This window comes from Panthera onca, chromosome A2 (genome assembly GCF_046562875.1).
Source record: "Panthera onca isolate mPanOnc1 chromosome A2, mPanOnc1 haplotype 2, whole genome shotgun sequence".
NCBI lineage: Eukaryota > Metazoa > Chordata > Mammalia > Carnivora > Felidae > Panthera > Panthera onca.
Window position 1 is genome coordinate 157,698,489 of NC_138340.1, and position 17,814 is coordinate 157,716,302.

General features: G+C 43.1%; 1 protein-coding gene across 14 annotated transcripts in view; it reads right to left on the reverse strand.

The window, feature by feature from the left end:
* Nucleotides 1–7,385: 7,385 nt before the first annotated feature.
* Nucleotides 7,386–17,814, reverse strand: part of TPK1 (thiamin pyrophosphokinase 1) — a 350,382-nt gene continuing 339,953 nt past the window's right edge. For 13 of the 14 annotated variants that reach the window (XM_078438252.2, XM_078438261.2, XM_078438281.2 and 10 more), the window contains one exon: nucleotides 7,386–9,027. In XM_078438252.2, the coding sequence (XP_078294378.1) occupies nucleotides 8,909–9,027 (119 nt within the window). In that variant the 3' untranslated portion in view covers nucleotides 7,386–8,908. The remainder of the gene's footprint in view (nucleotides 9,028–17,814) is intronic. The other variant, XM_078438278.1, reaches the window with a different exon arrangement.

Here is a 17,814-nt window from a genome sequence, read left to right on the forward strand (position 1 = left end):
CCGGGTGGAGTTTAAGAGAGAAAATGGCGGAGGGGGATTTGGAAAAAGTGCCTTTGTTTGGACAGCTTTTGAGAGGGGTTTACCGCAAAGGAAAATAAATGAGGTGGTAGCCGACAGAGGAAGTGGGGTCAACAGAAGGATTTAAGACAGTATTGTGTTCTGATGATGGCGAGGATGGTCCGGGGCAGAGGGGAAGTTGAGGATGTCAGGGTGAATGGACTGTGGACATGTGCTGGGCACCATCAAGGAACAGCGTAAATGTGTGTTGGTACATTTTTGATTTTAAATGTGGCCAGTCATCACGCTGGTGTGTTTTTCTCCATCTATTTTCAGGTGCAGGGGAGGCAGAAATTTGGATTTCAACAGGGGTTTGGCTTTGCCAAGTGAGCACGACGAGAGGGTTGAGGGTGTTAGGCTGGGCGTGACCGTAAGGATTGAGATGGAATTCAAGGAGGGGATGCTCCGCCGTGTTTGTTGAATGCAAAGCTGAAATTTCATTTATGAAAGAGAAAAAACTGTGCGTCTTAGAATAATAGAATAAATACTCTCAATGTTTGAGAAAATACAGAACAAGTCAGATGACGGGGGTCTCCATGCTGGTGGGCGTCCTGCACACGTACGTCAGTTTTTGCCCATCTGACTTCCTGGACCCGCCTGTCTGTGTGACTACTGTTTGTCAAGAGCTTTGAGAATCTGTGCCTGCCTCTCTGGGTCCCTTTAGGCCCCTCTGCTTGTGTGAATGCCTTTATAATGTTAGAAAGTGGCTTTTATTAATATGCAACAATTTATTTTTTCTTCCATGTAAATGTTTTAAATGGAAGGATACAGTTATGTTTCAAAAAGTACAACATTCCTGTACACGCTGCTTATTTTCCTTAAAAATGTAGAAAAAAGACCGAAGTAGAGAGAGGAAAACGTTACCTGCGATTTCATTATTGAAAGCTAACCAGGGTAAAAGTGTCAATATATAGTTTCCCAGTATTGTCTAGTATTTACACAATTGTGACCAAGATGTTCATGGGCACTGTGTCCTTTTTGCTCTTAATATCAACCTGTTGGTACAGACTTCTCACAAACAGCTCTTACTGGAAACATAAAAGTCCAGTCCTGCACACGTGTTCACAGGTCGTGTTCATGCTGGAAGTTGAGGCCCACCAGCATTCCTCCTGGGTAGACAAGGAAAGTGAAAGTCTCCTCGTTGCCCTCTTGTCTGCGTTCCCACGTGTCTTTGCTCTTGTGCGTCCCCCTTTCTCCCAACCCTCTCTGTCCCTCACCCATGTCATTGTAATGGGAGCCAGTGAGGGCATCCCTGTACCCCAGCATCTGCCTTGCAGTAGACACTCAGATTTGTGTTAAAGGACAGCAGTGTGTCAGTTTGGAATATTCCCCTTAAACCAGACTTTCTGCATTATTGGAAGTTAACTTGTTATTACCATGAAGCGGCATGGGGCCCATCTCCTGCCCAGGACCTTGAACCGCTCATGGAACGATCTGCGTCCTTTCACGCACGCTTCTACAGGTCCAACCCTTCCCCAGCCAGGAGCCTGCACCCAGGAGCCTGCCGAGCAGATGCGCTAGGGGTAAAATTTCAACGAGGCCCTAAGAATACATGTGTAAAAAATACAAAGTTAAGATTGGTTCTGATGGTTTTAATCAAGCAACACAATCTAGAAAACAGATACATCCTCTCCCTCAGACTTCATGTAGGTATACGTGGGCTCTCCCGGGGAATTACCCAATGTAGAATGTTGGAGCTTAATTTAGGGGCTAGGTCCCCAAGAGTGTTTGTTCAGCCTCGGACTGAACACTGGGGTGCTTTCCGTGGCCAGGGGGCAGGAGCGCATTCTGTGGTTGTCGGATGGCAACATGTTAGAAGATTCTTTTCTTTACGTTAAGATGGTATGTGTCTCGCCTAAAGTCTATGAGAGGTCCTGGCATCTGGAATGTCCCAAGAAGGCCAGAATATGAAATCAATGGAAACTACACAGTAACTTGGACCTTCCGTTACTCCAAGTTTGTAGCCAATCTGTTCATCCTGTCCCCTTTGACTAATATTATTTCCTTGATTTTTTGTGCTGAGGTTCAGCTCTTATAAATTACACTCCTACCCAAGAGAAAGGTTAACCTCAAAGCAACTTGTGAAAAGCTATTTGTTCCCGAAGACGGGAATGAGAAACGATAGCATCGGTGTGACTAATGCCATTTATGTGCTCACGTGGACGCAGTTACCAGCAACATCTCATTTGGAGAAGAAATTACGAAAATGAGGTGTGTGTCCAGTTCTTAAAATTTAGAGCCCGGTTTTCTTTTTGTGGAAAATGTACTTTCTTTCTCAAAAATCTCCATCCTACCTCCATTTAGCCTTAAAAAGAATATATTGGCCTCTTCGTGATTTAATCTGTGACTTTTTCCTCATAAAATCGCTGTTCAGTGCCAGTGGCATACAAATATTCAAACTGACCGTGTTGCCTAACTCCTTGCAACGGAATCGAATAAAAACTTGGATTAAAAGGTCAACTTTAAAATACGCATAATAAATTCGCCGGCGAAGAGCTCTCCCAACTTTCTGCACCATTTCCCCTCATGTCATTACTCACGGAGGCTCCCCTGAATGTTAAGGACTGCAAATAAAAGAGAAGAATGTATAGACCAGTGGGGTCTAGGAAAGTTTTTTCATGAACAGGGAATGGAAAGTAGAGTGAAAAATATTTCTTGAACTAATGAAGTTTGGCACAGTAGAGAGAGAATTGGTGGACATTTAGTATGTCCTACGGTACACAAAAAAAGCGAAACTTCTTTATTATTTTAAGAAATCCCTTACTCTGTGCCCTTCACATATTTGCCCCCATAGCCATACTAATAAAAGCCTCAATATTTTTGAGATGGTTATTCTTCTAACATTGTAACTGACGATAGTAAAATTATTGGGGTTATCCAGCAGGGGCTGGAGGGACAGAGTATACGAATTTCTGTAAGGAACAGCTGAGAACGTCTTACTGTAACACAGAAAGGCTACTCGTGCATTCTAATTGAACGTCATGGTCTCTAAGTATTTTGGAATAACATATTCGCGTCCGTAGCCTCACAACCTCAGCATAGGACAGCCAGGGTCATTCCTTGAACCTCCAGAGCTGAAATAGCTCCAGCTACCACATTTCTAACTCTGAATTTTCTTTATTAATCTCATATCCTTCCATTTTCTTCCCCCTGGCAATTTAGGCCAGTCACACACGCTCTTTACATTTATTTTGACCTTGATTCTTTCAGTCCATACCAGTCCTCCAAACCTTTGTCATTACTTGGCCTCATGACTCTCGTTTTCCCTTCCCCGTTTCAAGCAACTTAAAGCTCCTTGGCCTTTCGAGTTTGTGACTAGCTGTGCTTTGCTTTGGATGATGTCTTTAAGCACAGCCTTGGTGTTCTGAACATTGTCTCCTTTTTCAGGTCTGTGAGTGAGCAAGTAAGTGTCTATCACCAGGTCTGTCCAGTCTAGAATTAGGGCTTTTATCATGAGGACTTAGAAACTATTTAAGGAAAACTTTAGCATTATCTACTTAAATGATGGATAGTTAGGGATCAAGGAGGGAAAAGAGTAAGTTTTCAGGGACTAGGGAAGCCATGCGCTATGTTCCTGAGGCACGGGTACAAGTGGGGAGCGGAATTCATGCACCAGCGATGCCATACAGGTTTTGTGCGCCTGCCGCAGACACGGCTCTATTCGAAGACAGAGGATCTGGTCGAGAACATGAAACACAAAGTCCGTGCTCCCAAGGGGCTTTTACTCTAGCACAGGACTCAGTGTTAAACAAGCGAGCACAAAATTAATTGTGCCACTCGGATGGGACTCTGTTCAGTTCTGCAGAATTTTATGCCCATAATTTCCCAGGTTTATTGCTCAAAATATACCTGGCTATTAAATATTCTCTATTCTCTAGGATTTAAAGGTTATTTTTTAAAAACATTTATTTATTATTGAGAGACAGACTGTGAACAGGGGAGGGGCAGAGAGAGTGGGAGACAGAGAATCTGAAGCAGGCTCCAGGCTCTGAGCTGTTAGCACAGAGCCCGACGCGGGGCTTGAACTCACGAACGGTGAGATCATGACCTGAGCCAAAGTTGGACGCTTAACCAACTGAGCCACCCAGGCGCCCCTAAAGGTTATTTTTAAAAGAAAAACTTAAGGTTTGATTTGTACTCTTTTATCCGTGCTTCTAGTTACTAATTAGTTTAAAACCCTTTTCAACCTTTGTACTCACATTGTGTTAAGTCTTAGATTTCTTTGTTCTCAGGGACCAGCTATGGGTCTGTTAGGAGAACCTTCTTAACTCTGAGTGATCTCAGGGTCGTTTCTGTTTTTCAAGTCATCTGCAGGGATGGCATTAGTCTTTCTTTCGCAGCCCACAAGTCTTGCTTTCAGGGGTAGAATTAAGTACACGGCAAACAAGTCCTTCATAACCTGGGAAGAAAACGATGCTGCCGTGACCTCTTCCTGGGCTGGGAAGTGTCGCTGTGGTGTGTGTGGTGGTGAGATCACGCATTGGCTCTCTGCCTCCAGGGGCCCAGCCGGTGGAGAACTGATGATGGCTGTCTAGAGAATGGTTTGAGACGAGGCTCAGACTGGGGCTCATCTGAAGGGAAAACTACGATTGGTAAGTGAAATCTGTGGGCAAGGAAGGAACTTGTACCGTACATGCCCGGAATTTTCCACTCTTTCTATTGGCTCCCTGGGAATGGCTTGACCCTGTGGCTTGGCTTTTAATCTTCCTCCAGGTGTAAGGATCGTTTATTTTATTCTGAATAGAATGTTTTAGACACAACTTAAATAATCTAGCTCGGGGCGCCTGGGGGGCTCAGTCGGTTAAGCATCCGACTTCGGCTCAGGTCATGATCTCGCAGTCCGTGAGTTCGAGCCCTGCATCAGGCTCGTGCTGACAGCTCAGAGCCTGGAGCCTGTTTCTGATTCTGTGTCTCCCTCTCTCTCTGACCCTCCCCCGTTAATGCTGTCTCTCCCTGTCTCAAAAATAAATAAATGTTAAAAAAAAAAATTAAAAAAAATAATCTAGCTCTTCTCCCCATTCTTAATGAAGTGAAATTGATGTTATTCCCAGTTAGGATCCCATTCAGCCTGCTGTCATTGGAAGGTTACTCCTCTTCGCACACATAGAATGAAAACTGTTACTAAGGGGTAAATTATACTCATATTGTCTTAAACTTAGGAAAGAAGGGTTCTGCTCAGTGCACAACTCTTGCATTTACATCCATACATTTTTAAAAGTTACTTTATGCGTTTTACTCTATCCTTTGGCGTTTTTTTTTTTCTCCCAATCTAGAATTTCTAGCTGTTTTTATTTCAATTTAGAATAAATTAAAGCATTCTGAGTGTGTGCACACACTCTTATGTGAATCTAGGTCATATGATGGAATGTATTTCTGGTGGGTTGTGAGCGATACAATTTGAAAGTCACCATTCAGATCATACCCTTTTTATTTTTTATTTTTGAGAGAGAGAGAGTGGGGAAGGGGCAGAGAGGGAGGGAGACACAGAATCCGAAGCAGGCTCCAGGCTCTGAGCTGTCAGCACAGAGCCTGTCATGGGGCTTGGACTCATGAACTGCGAGATATGACCTGAGCTTAAGTTGAATGGTTAATGAACTGAGCCACCCAGGCACCCCATACCCTTTTTATCATCGTAGAACCTTAGAGAATAAAATAGTTTCTTGCTGCTTACTGACTTGGCTTTTGTCATCAGTCTCCATCACGTCCAATCCAAGGGCTGCTTTGATTGTTCAAGTAAAACTTTGGAAGGTATGAATCCGAGCAGGGGTAGTAAGCAAGGCCTGTTAAAACGCATGCCGCACATACGGAGCAAACACGAATGCTGTGCACTTACCCTCTGAATGCCCATGCTGTCATGCCCTCCACCTTGCTCTGAGGAGCCTCTGTCACTGACATGGCCCTAGTTCCCATCCCGGGAGAACCTTGCTCTGAGTAAAACTGAAGGAAGAGAGAGGTATTGCCCTGCCTGCCCTCTGGGGGCGTGGCCCACTTCTAATTCCTTGGACTCCACACAGCTCCCTCGGTCTCAGAGTCACCTGTGGCCCCCACCCGTGCTTTTAGTATCTGCAGCCATTTTCAGACTTTCCCAGCTGCCTGTAGAGAAGAGCAATCGTAGCCTGTTTTCACTGATCAGTGACTTAGGTAACCAGGATCCTGGACAGGATCCAAACTGGACAGGACGGTGGGAAGAGGGGCTGCCTGGGGACCCGAGATCGTGCTGTCTGCAGACACCTGCTGTTGGGACAAACGTAAGAGATACGTGTTTCAATGGTGTGGCAGGGAAGCACATGAAGAGAAAAGGAGCACTTGGGTAGCTTTAAGGAACGGAATGGGGTCCAATACCTAATTCTTCGGTAGCCTTGCAGGAAGTGGGAGAGGTGCCCTGTCCTGTAAGAGAAGCCCTTCCCTGGGCGTCCAGTGGCTCCGGCCCGATCCGTAGGTGGTGAGCGTGGGCTGTCTGAATGCTTTCCCCACCTCTGCTTACTGGGTTTCAGAAACTATATTCCTTTTGCTAAGTATCCACTTACTGCCACTGGTAAGATTTTCAGGGTCAGTAGGACATGCATTGCTTTTCTTTTTTTTGGGGAGTAAAAATTCAAAACAGAAGGCATTTATATGTCGTGAATACATTTCTAGTAATGTATGTATAACAGCTGAGCCTCAGCTTCTAAGTGAAATAAAAAGTAGTAACAAGTGCCGAGAATGGCACGCGCTGTACCCACCGGTCCTTTGCTCCTTCCTGGTTTCTTCTGGTGCAGGTATTGTTTGGGGCAGTGGTTTGGAGGTCTTAAGTACTAAGTTTTTCTGTTGGAGGTTCTGAGTTGAATGAGCCAATGAAGAAGCCAATGCGTGACCTTTCCTCCGGCTTCTGTGCCATCGTGTCTGCTCTGAGCGGGAAGGCAGGCAGTACAGGGACAGAGGCTCTGGATGCTGCTTGGCGGAGACGACGTGGAAGGGTCTGGAGGGAGCCTGCACGCAGCCCTGAGCGCGCGATCTGGGACCCTCCCCTGCTCTCTGAGCCTTCTCCTCTTTCCCAGGGCCCTTCCTCCCCCACTTGTCTTCACTTTCTCTGTGACAGCAGTTCCTTCCCTTCTTTTTTCTGCAGCTTATAAAGACCTTTGGAAGCAGTCTCCCTGTCCTTCTTAAGTCTTACAAGGTAGACAGGTGCTACACAGGTTCCCTGTTTTACAGATGGGCAACGAATCCAGAGGTTGTGTGAACCCCTGGCACATGTGATCCGGTGGGTACCCTGCGTGCCGGACAGAGCAAGTAGCAACAATCCTGGCTGGCTCTCTGACACTGGATGGGTGAAATACTGTCGCTCTTACTCATCCTTTGAGCAATTTTATTGTTTTGTACAGAAACCTTGATTATGAGACTGGTGATAACGAATACAGCTGAGAAAATGGAATGTTAGCTTAAAAATGGACTACAAACATATACGTGGGTAACTAAATAGTTTTGTTTGACATCGGATTTCAATCTCATGTATTTGCATAATAACAAAAATGACCTCTCAAGTAAGTTGTTCACAACTGCACGCTGGTTCAGCTGATCCCCCTTCTATTCTCCACTTCAAATCTGACTCTTGCTTTGTCTCAACACCAGGAAGGAAAGGGCTGCTGCTCCCTCGCAGCAGGATGGGGATGTGTGTACATAAAACATGGCGGGGCGGGGGGGGGGGGGTGGAGTTCCTATGTCACGGTTTGTATGGCAACGTTTGGTTTGGTAAATCGTTCAGGAAAGGGTGAGAAGAGAGAAGAGGGTCTCGTTAGAAACACGGATGAATCCCAGGGCCCCAGGTGTTTAAACTGCTGAGTCAGCAACCCTGTGCATTCTCTGCCTGGTAATGGGCAGGTGTCAGCGTCTAGACTCCGACTGTAGGAAAGAAGCTCAGGCACCCTCCGTGCAGCCCCTTCCACTTTCTGGCTAAGGAGCAGGTTCAGGAACTTGGGCGAATGGCTGGACAGGGACAGGAACTCAGGCTTTCAGACCCAGATCCTCAGCACACAGTGCTCGCTTATCCCCACAGGTTGTCAAACTCCTTTCCTGGTCCTCTGCATAAACTTGGGGTCTGTGAAGCACTGCTTTTTCAGTCTGAGTAATGTCGGAAACCATTCAGTTTGCATGCGTAGATGTCCTCTGCACGTTTTCAGGCTTGGTTGTAAATATGACGAGGGCGGTTTCCACCTGTCACTCCGCTAAAGGAGTGTCTTTAGCGGAGTGTCTCCCTTCGTGTGGAGCTTACATAACTGCCTGTTTTCAAACTTAATAATTAGGTCAATGCTTCTTGATTTACTTTTAAAAGATCATAATACCAAGACAGTAATGAGGCCAGGGTGAAATGGTGTGGTTCTAACATCCCAATCTGGAAGGAATTTTTTCCTATTTTATACAGAGGAATCTAGCATGAATAGAAACTCAGAAGTAGCCTTTGGGGTATGGATTTAAGGACGGGCAGAAGAAGGCTTATGTGTTGAACACCAAGAACCCTCAGCAGAGAACTTTCTCAGCTTCAAATTAAAAAAAAAATTTTTCTAGGATAAATGTAATGATTAGTAACATAACAACAGTACTGAATGTTATAGTGGAATGATCCACATTAGTTTTCCAATTGAATGTCGTAGAGCTTATTTACTTTAACAAATAATGATTTTTTCTCCCTCGCTGTAAAATTGAGATCTGCCATTTGTGTTACCTGGGTTATCTAAACATCAAGATCTTGAAAACTAGCGGGCTTCCCGTGGAGAGGTTTCATTTCTGTAAACCAAGGTGAACTGTTCTTGTTGAGCAAGAAGTCGGTGGCAAATGAGGTCAGTCAGAGGCACAGCTATGGATGCCAGGTGCGGGGTTAGTTTTTGATGGCCATGGTCCAGAGGAGCGGATGGTCCGTTTCCACGGTCACGACACCAGATCCATCGTAGGTATTGGAAGTACTGACCAGTGTTCCAAAACCAAGCACGTTATTTGCTGTAAGAAAATGAGAAAAAGAAATGTTTAATGACAGCCAGCCTTTCTCCAGTGTAGAACTCTGTCAACAGTTACCAGAAAAGCAGTTAAGCATGTGCTTAAGATAGAAGCTATATAAATATATATGTGATAGAAGATATATAAGATGTGGGACAGGTGAAACATATGACGTGGGATTTTAAAACTGAAAATGTCTAGAACTTGCCATAACCACTTTTCTGGGAGTTGGTTATTGGTTGTTAACCATTCTGGGATATATGCCATTCTCTCACAAAATTTCATTAAATTTTCTAATTTTTTTTTCATTACCGATTGTAAAATCAAAACCCATTTTCTAATGTGCTACTTGCTTCCCTGCCTGGGTGCAATTATAATTTTTCTTGATGATTCAGAGTTAACATTTTACATAAGTTATTAAACTCTATAAAGATGCAGTCTTAGCGTCAAGTATGAATGATATGGGGCGGAAAGCTAATTACTCCAAAAAGGCATGGGATTTTGGTTATATTTTTCTCGTAAATTAAGAAAAGCCAAAATGAGCCAGGCCTGCTTTGTAAAATTAATAGGAACTCAAAGGTCAAAGCAGACTTCCAACGGGGTGATCCTGAGGAGGCCATAAGCCAAGCTGTAAACTGAGGCCAGGAGATGAGATAATCTCCTCTATTTATCAAAGTAGAGGTTTAGGAGTTGAGTGATACAATTTGCTTATCAATTCCACATACACATCAATATATACCTGTATGTGTATGTTCTAGCAAGTTAGCTGAAGTTAATGTCTTTGCACATGGAAGAACAGTTCACATCCAATGACTCTAAACTCATGACTTGTCCTATAAACATTCCATGATAATCAATATTATTTTCCTTGCTAACATTCAAAGAGAAAAATAGAGCCCATGCTGTCAAAGACAGAAGAGGACCCTTTTCCTTTAAACAAAAGGTACCTACGAAGTTACAGTGCTTTGGGGAAATAATTATAATGCCCACTGCCCACAAGAGGGAGCTTGTTATCTTTCTGAGGAAATCTTGAAAAGGCAATTCAGAAACGGCATTACAGGATAGTGTATAACTAGTATTACCAGTTAACACAGTTTATTTATTTAAAACTCAAATTTGTTTGCTTTTCGGAGTTGTCAATGCGTTTACTGATGCAAGTTGGAAGGTAAAACTAAGGGTACAGCGTGAACCTTGTGGGAATATCACCCTAATATATAATTCAGTAGGAGCTCTGGCCTTTTTAGTAATTGGGAATTTTGAGATGAAATTTCTACAGGACGTTAATACGCACATGAATTTACTAAACCCAGACACAAGTGTGAGGATAGTGAGTTAGGGGAGGCGGTCGTGGGTTCAAGGCCAAGTCTGCTTGGGATCTGTTGGAGAAAGAGACCTTGGCTCTCCTGCAGGGTGGCCACGCCTGCAGGCAGGTGCACACAGGGACGTCGGGACTTCTGGCCCAGGCCCAGGGTTTCACGGTTCTCTCTCGAACATTTCAAACCTTTATTCATGAAGACAACTTGGGATGCTTTCATGGGCCTGCCAGTGTAGAGTGCAAAGAAGGTGTACACGACCACCTGAATTTCATGCAGCACACTTTACTTTTTGGAAACTGATTAGATTAAAATCCTGGTTTTCACATGGGCTCCAAGGACAAGAGCACAAGATTATTTCTCTAGCTTGACTTGCATGTAAATTCCTTTCTGATTTTCTGAAAGCAGACTATCTGATTATCAGGGCTAGATGGACACTTAGGTTATATACATTGGTTTCCCTAAGACATTAATTCTTAATGGAGAAAGAATGAAAATCGTTTTAATCGATTACCATCATGAGGGCCCCACCCTCCTGACCTGATTCAACTCTAAACTCCAAACTCCTCCCAAAGATCCCACCTGCAAATACCATCACTTTGGGGGGTTATGGCTTCCACCTAGGACTTTTAGGGGAACACATCCAGTCTCTAACGGTACAGTCAATATTAATGAAAGGTTACACTGAAATATATTTGATTGTATTACAATGAAATGATAGAAAAGATGAATAAGCTGAAATACAAATCATGAATTTCAATTTACTATGTCACTGCAATTATTTTGGAGCGTATTTCTTCAAGTCAAAGAATCATGCTTTTTGATCAAACCTTGAAGTCTTCCTTATGAAAAAAAGGTCTTTTTTTTTTTTTTTGAGGAAAATATTTGGAATTAGGATTGAACTCCCCCTGCTTTGAATGTTTGAGGGTCAATCATGAAGTAAAATAACAAGACTGACAGCTTCCCACAGATAGAAGAAAAGCAAATGATTTTCTTCCAGTTCCACTGAGATACTGAAGCCTAGGAACAGCATAATGACCGGATGTATATACATCCTAGGAAATGATTATCACAACAAACTTTGTTAACACGTATAACGAAATATTTTCTTTGTGATGAGAACTTTTGGAATTCACCTTTACCAGCTCTATTCCATGAGGCGTTGTTAACTATAGTTATGTACATTATGTGCCCAGTATTTCTGTATCTTGTAACTAGAAGTTTGTGTCTACCTTCACCCAATTCCCCCCACCCCTGTAGCCCTGGCAACAAAATATCTGAGGTTTTTTGTGAAGTTGGTATTTTTAGATTCCACATATACGTGACATCATACACTATTTGTCTTTTTCTGACTCACTTCACTTACCGTAATATCCTAAAGGCCCATTCGTGTTGCAAATGGCAGGATTTTCTCCTTTTGATGGCAGAATAATATTCGTGTGTGTGTGTGTACACAGTATATACACACACGTGCACATACACACATACATGACTTCTTTATCCATTCATCCACTGATGGAAATAACACTTAGGTTGTTTCCATTTCTTGGCTATTGTGAATAGGACTGCTAGAGAACGCGGCATGCAGGGATCTCTTCAACATAGTGTTTTCGCTTCCTTCAGATATGTTCCCAGAAATGGAATTGCTGGATCATATGGTAGTTCTAGTTTTAATTTTTTGAGGAAACTCCACACTGTTTTCCAAAGTGGCTGCTCCAATTTACATTCCCACCAACAGGATACAAGCATTCTCTTTTCTCTAAAACCATGCCAGCATTTATTTTTGTTTGTTTGTTTTTTTGATGATAGCCATTCTTCCAGGTGACAGGTGATAGTTCATCGTGGTTCTGATATGCACGTCTCTAATGAGGAGAGATGTTGGGCACCTTTACATATACCTTTTGGCCACTTGAGTATCTTCTTGGGAAAACTGTCTCATCAGGTACTTAGGCCATTTTTGATTAGATTATTTGCTGTTTTCTTCTTTTTGGTAATGAATTGTATGAGCTATATACTTTGGAAATTAACTCCTTATCAGATACATGGCTTGCAAATATTTTTTTCTCCTTTTCGTAGGTTGTCTTTTCATTTTGTTGATTTTTGTTGTTGTGTGGAAGGTTTTAGTTAGATGCAGTTCCACGCGTTTATTTTTTTAATTTGTTGCTTGTGCTTTAGGTGTCATATTGAAAACATCATTGCCAGGACCTTTTGTCCAAGCAGTTTTTTCCCTAGTTTTTCTTCCAGGAGTTTCATGGCTTCAGGTTTCATGTTTAAGTCTTTATCCATTTGAGTTAATTTTTGGGAGTGGTTTATGATAGGAGTCTAGTTTCATTCTTTCATCTGTGATATCCAATTTTCTCAGTCCCATTTACTGAAGAGATGGTCTTTTCTCAGTGGAGTATTCTTGGACCCTTTGTCATCTATTAGGTGATTGTATATGTGGGGATTTAATTCTGGGCTCTTGATTATGTTCCATTGGCTCATGTGTATATCTTTTATGCTGGTAGCATTGTTTTGTTCCTATAGCATTATAATATAGTTTGAAATCAAGAAGTGTGATGCCTCTGACTTTGTTCTTTTTCAGGATTACTTTGGCTATTTCAGGGTCTTACGTGGTTCCATACAAATTTTAGGACAGGGATTGCTTTAAATCTATAGATGCCTTTGGATAGTATGACATTTTAAGTACATTCTTCCAATCCATGAACATGGGGTATCCTCCCATTTGTGTCTTGTTCAGTTTCTTTCATTAATGTAGGTTTCAGTGTAGAGATCTTTGGCGCCTTTGGTTAAATTTATTCCTAAGTATTTTATTGTTTTTGATGCTATTATATAAATGGGATCATTTCCTTGTTTTTTAGATAGCTCATTGTTAGTATACAGAAACACTATTGATTCTTTTATGTTAATTTTGTAACCTGCAAGTTTGCTGAATTTGTTGATCTAACAGTTTTTTGGTGGAGTTTTTAGGATTTTTTTGTATAGAAAATCATATCATCTGCAAATTGACAGTTTTACTACTTCTTTTCCAATTCTGATGTCTTTTATTTTGCCTAACTGCTCTGTCTAGGACTTCCAATACTGTGTTGAATAGGATTGGTTAGAGTTGGCACCCTTGTCGTCTTCCTGAGCTTAGGAAAAACTTTCACCACTGAGTATGATGTTAGCTGTGGGCTTGTTATATATGGCCTTTATTATATTGAGATATGTTCTTTCCATACATTTGTTAAGAGTATTTATCATGAATGGATGCTGAATTTTGTCAAATGCTTTTTCTGCATCTACTCAGATGATTATATGATTGCTTTTCTTTCATTCTATTAATGTGATGTATCATGTTTATTGATTTGTGTATGTTGAACCATCCTTGCATCCCAGAGGTAAATCTCCCATGATTACAGTGAATAATCCTCCTAATATGCTGCTGAGTTTAATTTGCTAGTCATTTCATTGAAAATTTTTGCTTCTTGTTTTTAAATTTAATTTATTTTTGAGGAAGAGCCAGCGAGCAGCGGAGGGGCAGAAAGAGAGAAGGAAACACAGAATCTGAAGTAGGCCCCAGGCTCTGAGCTGTCAGCACAGAGCCCAATGCGGGGCTCAAACTTACAAGCCATGAGATCATGACCTGAGCTAAAGTCAGATGCTCAATGGACTGAGCCACCCAGGTGCCCCTGAAAAACTCTGCATCTGTATTAGGGGTATTAGCCTGTAGTTTTCTTGTAGTGTCCTTATCTGGCTTTGGTATCAGGGTAATACTGGCCTCACAAAAGGAATTTGGGGGTGTTTCCAACACTTTGAGTTTTTGGAAGAGTTTGAAAAGGATTGGCACTAATTCTTCTTTGAACGTTTGTTAAAATGTACCAGTGAAGCCATCTGGTCCTGGGTTTTTCTTCACAGGGAGCTTTTTTATTATCGATTCAAGCTCCTTCCTAGTAATTCATCTGTTCAGATCTTCTATTTCTTCCTGACTCAGTCTTGGTAGGTTGTAGGTTTCTAAGAATTTTTCATTTCTTCTCCAATTTATGCAGTTTGTCGGTGGAAATTTCATAGTACCTTCATATGATCTTTCGTATTTGGTGGTTTTGGTTGTCATCTTTTTCATTTATAAATGTTGATTTGAGTCCTCTCTTTTATGTTTATCTTTTCATAGAACCTACTCTTAGTTTTTACAGTTTTTCTGTTCTCCATTTCACTTCCCAATCTTTGTTTTCATTTGAATCTTGGTTTCCTTCCTGTGCAACCTTTGAGCTTAGATCTTCTTTTTCTAGTTCCATAGGTATAAAGTTAGGCTGTTTATTTGAAATCTTTCTATTTTCTTGATGCATGCATTATAACTATGAACTCTCCTCTTAGAACTGCTTTTGTTGTATCCCGTAAGTTTTGGTATGTTGTGTTTCAAGATACTTTTTCTTTTAAAATTCTTTTTTGATCCATTGGTTGTTCAGGAGAGTGCTATTCAGTTTCCATGTATTCATGAATTTTCCAGTTTTCCTCCTGTTATTGATCTTTAGTTTCACACTATCGTGGGCAGAGAGGACAGCTGGCATGATTTTAATTTTCTTGAATTTGCTAAGACTTGTTCTGTGGCCTAACATAGGATCCTCAAGTTCCACGTCCTGGCTGTGTTCCCCGCCAAAGTGCAACTGTATGACGGGCGCCACAGTTGACTGGATTTGGTGGTCAGGCTTCCTAGACAGTCAGGACTACTACTATCCTCAGAAATAGGCATGGTTATGAACTAGACTCCCTGCTTGGGCAGGGCGGAAGAACGGGGCCTACAGGCAACGTGGCTTGTTGTTTGGGGACACAAATCAGGCAGGACTGTGTGCCATCTCTGGCCAGGTGGGGTCGCCGGGCTTTGTTCTACAGATGGGGAGAGTCACTGGCTGTGTTCTCTGCTCACGGGCCGCTTACAAGCGGGGCTGTAGGACGGGCTACCTGACTTCCGTGTGCCCTGGTTAGGTTCCCTGGCTGGGTGGGCGGAAGGCTGTACTCGGCAATGGTCAGTGCTACACATTATTTCCCTGCTCAGGTGGGGTTGCCGCAGAGGCCCCGAGGCTGGCAAGGCTCTTTTTCTGGAGACCAAACAGGCTGTGGCTTGGCTCGGCAAATGGTCAAGGCTGCTGGCTAGGCTCTTCAGTCCAGTGCTCCTGTAATTGGGATTGAAGGAGATATGTTGGGTTTCCTGGTGAAGCTGGGCTGGAGGCTGTATTCAACAGTGAGCGGGACTATAAATGAGTTTCCCCAGTCGGTTGGGGCCATAGGTCAGGCCCTAGGGCATGCAAGGCTCTTGTTTGGGGGTCCAATCAGGTGGAACTTTGCACCAAGCTCTCTGGCCAAACACGGTAACCGTTCTGGCTCTGCAGATAGGCAACACTGCTGGCCAGGTTTTCCACTTGAGTCCCACTGGGCTAAACAGTTTCCCAGGGTCTCGGGCCAGGCTTCCTGGGCTGGGAAGTATACTCAGCAGTAGGTAGCCCTGTGAATTAGCTGTCCGGCCCAGGCAGTGCAAACGAACGGACTCCACGGCTGGCGTGGCTTATTATTTGTGGTCCCAAATCGGGCAGATCTGTGCCCCACCAAGTTCCTTGGTCCGACTGGGCCACAATCTTGGCTCTGCGGGTAAGCAAATGCACTGGCTGAGATTTCTGTTCAGATGCCACTGTGAGTGGAGACTTGGTCTTCCAAGATCCAGATGTGTCTGCTATAAACCCCACTTCCCTTTTTTAATCACAGTCTGATCCCCATGGTCAAGCTGCACAATCCCCCCCTTGAGGTGGGCCCCGAGTCTGGGTCCCCTTCAGGTGAGCCCTGGTGTTAGGGGAGCTGGATGTCCATCTCGGGCTGTCTCTCTCGCGGAGAAACTGGAGGCTCCACTTGGTGCAGCGCTGTGCTGCTCAGGGTGGGGGAGGAGGGGTACGGCCAGAGTGCAGCCGCTCCTCTCATCTTCTAGGGCAGTCTCCCTCAGTCTTTGTGTTTTAGGCTCATGCCCATGCTCTGGGGTTTTCACAATGGTGTCTCATCTGTGGATAACTGTTACTTGGTTTCTTGGGAAGGGGACTGAAGATGGGAATGACCTAGGTTGCCATCGTGATGCCATCATTCCCTCAAAAATTACTTGTTCATACCTATCCCAGAGAACTTGCCCAAAACTTTGGCTGGCTTAACAGTTAGATTGATTCGATTCAACATTTAGACAATTTAGATGCAGTTTATTTTTCCCCCTCTTTGTTTGCAGAGAGTAAACCATGGTTCTAAGATAACCAGTCATTCTGATCAAGTCCTGCTTTAATCAGAGACCAGAATGAAAGTTACAGCTATGTATAAAATTATAGGCAACCATATCATATGTGATAAACATAAGCTAAAGTTGCTTGCTCTGTCTAAATGTGAAAGTTCAGTCTCGTCTGTTTGCTTCAAAGCCACTGTCATCCATTGTTTTAAGGGCAGTTGGGGTCTCATGACAACAATGTAGTTCCTGTTCCAATGAAATTCAATACCGGATATATTAGGGACCACAGAGGCACAGCCTAACTTTTGGGTTTTCATATGCTAGAGACACAGAAGTACTTAAAAATAAGAGAAACATTAACGTTGATTTTACGGTTTTCATCCATGACCTCAAACGGTTTTCCTTCCCAAAGGTAGGGATGGAAGTGAGGCACTTAGTATTCTGTTTCCTTTCAGTGACATCCCGCCAGCTTTCCTCTAAAGCCGCAAAGACTAAAGATTATAAAGCAGAAAGCTGGCACATTGGTAGAATTCAAAGTATTCAATCCTTTTGGTGTCACATGAAGGCAAGAAGGGCCATCCGTCCTGGATTCCTGCCTGCCTTACCTCTGTAAGCTGATGCACGGGGTTGTGGCTCTTTTCAGCGGGCTGACAGTGTGGAGGAGCACTGTGGGAGGACTCTGAGGCGTTAAGGCTTTGCAGAGCAAGATGGGGAAGCATTTGCTCCCTCTGCACCTGGGTCATAGGTCTGTTCTGATACTTTCACAGAGGAGGCATCTCTCTGTCAAAAATAGTATAACCCTCATCATGTGAGGTTAAGTCAGATGCGGGTTCAAACCCTGGCTCTATCTATGAACTCAGTTTTCTCATATAAGTATTAAAGAAACCTTAAACGTCTTTACTTTCTTCTGTCAGTGAAGTAGGTAAAGGTTTTCTTTCCCCACTTTAGTAGTCTTTTTAAAAGAGAGAGAGAGAGAGAGAGAGAGACTGCCATGATTTGAACTATTAGCAAATGCCTTGATTCAAGTGATTAGTTTATAGTCAGTGGAGAGGTACAATGAGATAAGCTTGGCCAGACTAGTAAGTCATTTGTTTTATAGGTATTTACTAAGGCTATGTATACTCTTTGCTGGACACTAGAGATAGAAAGACGTATATACAACGAAGCCCAGCAGACTGGACAGAAGCATGGGGCAGGCACTAATGAGTTGGCCAGGATGGGTTGTATATTCGAGTAGGAAGTGAA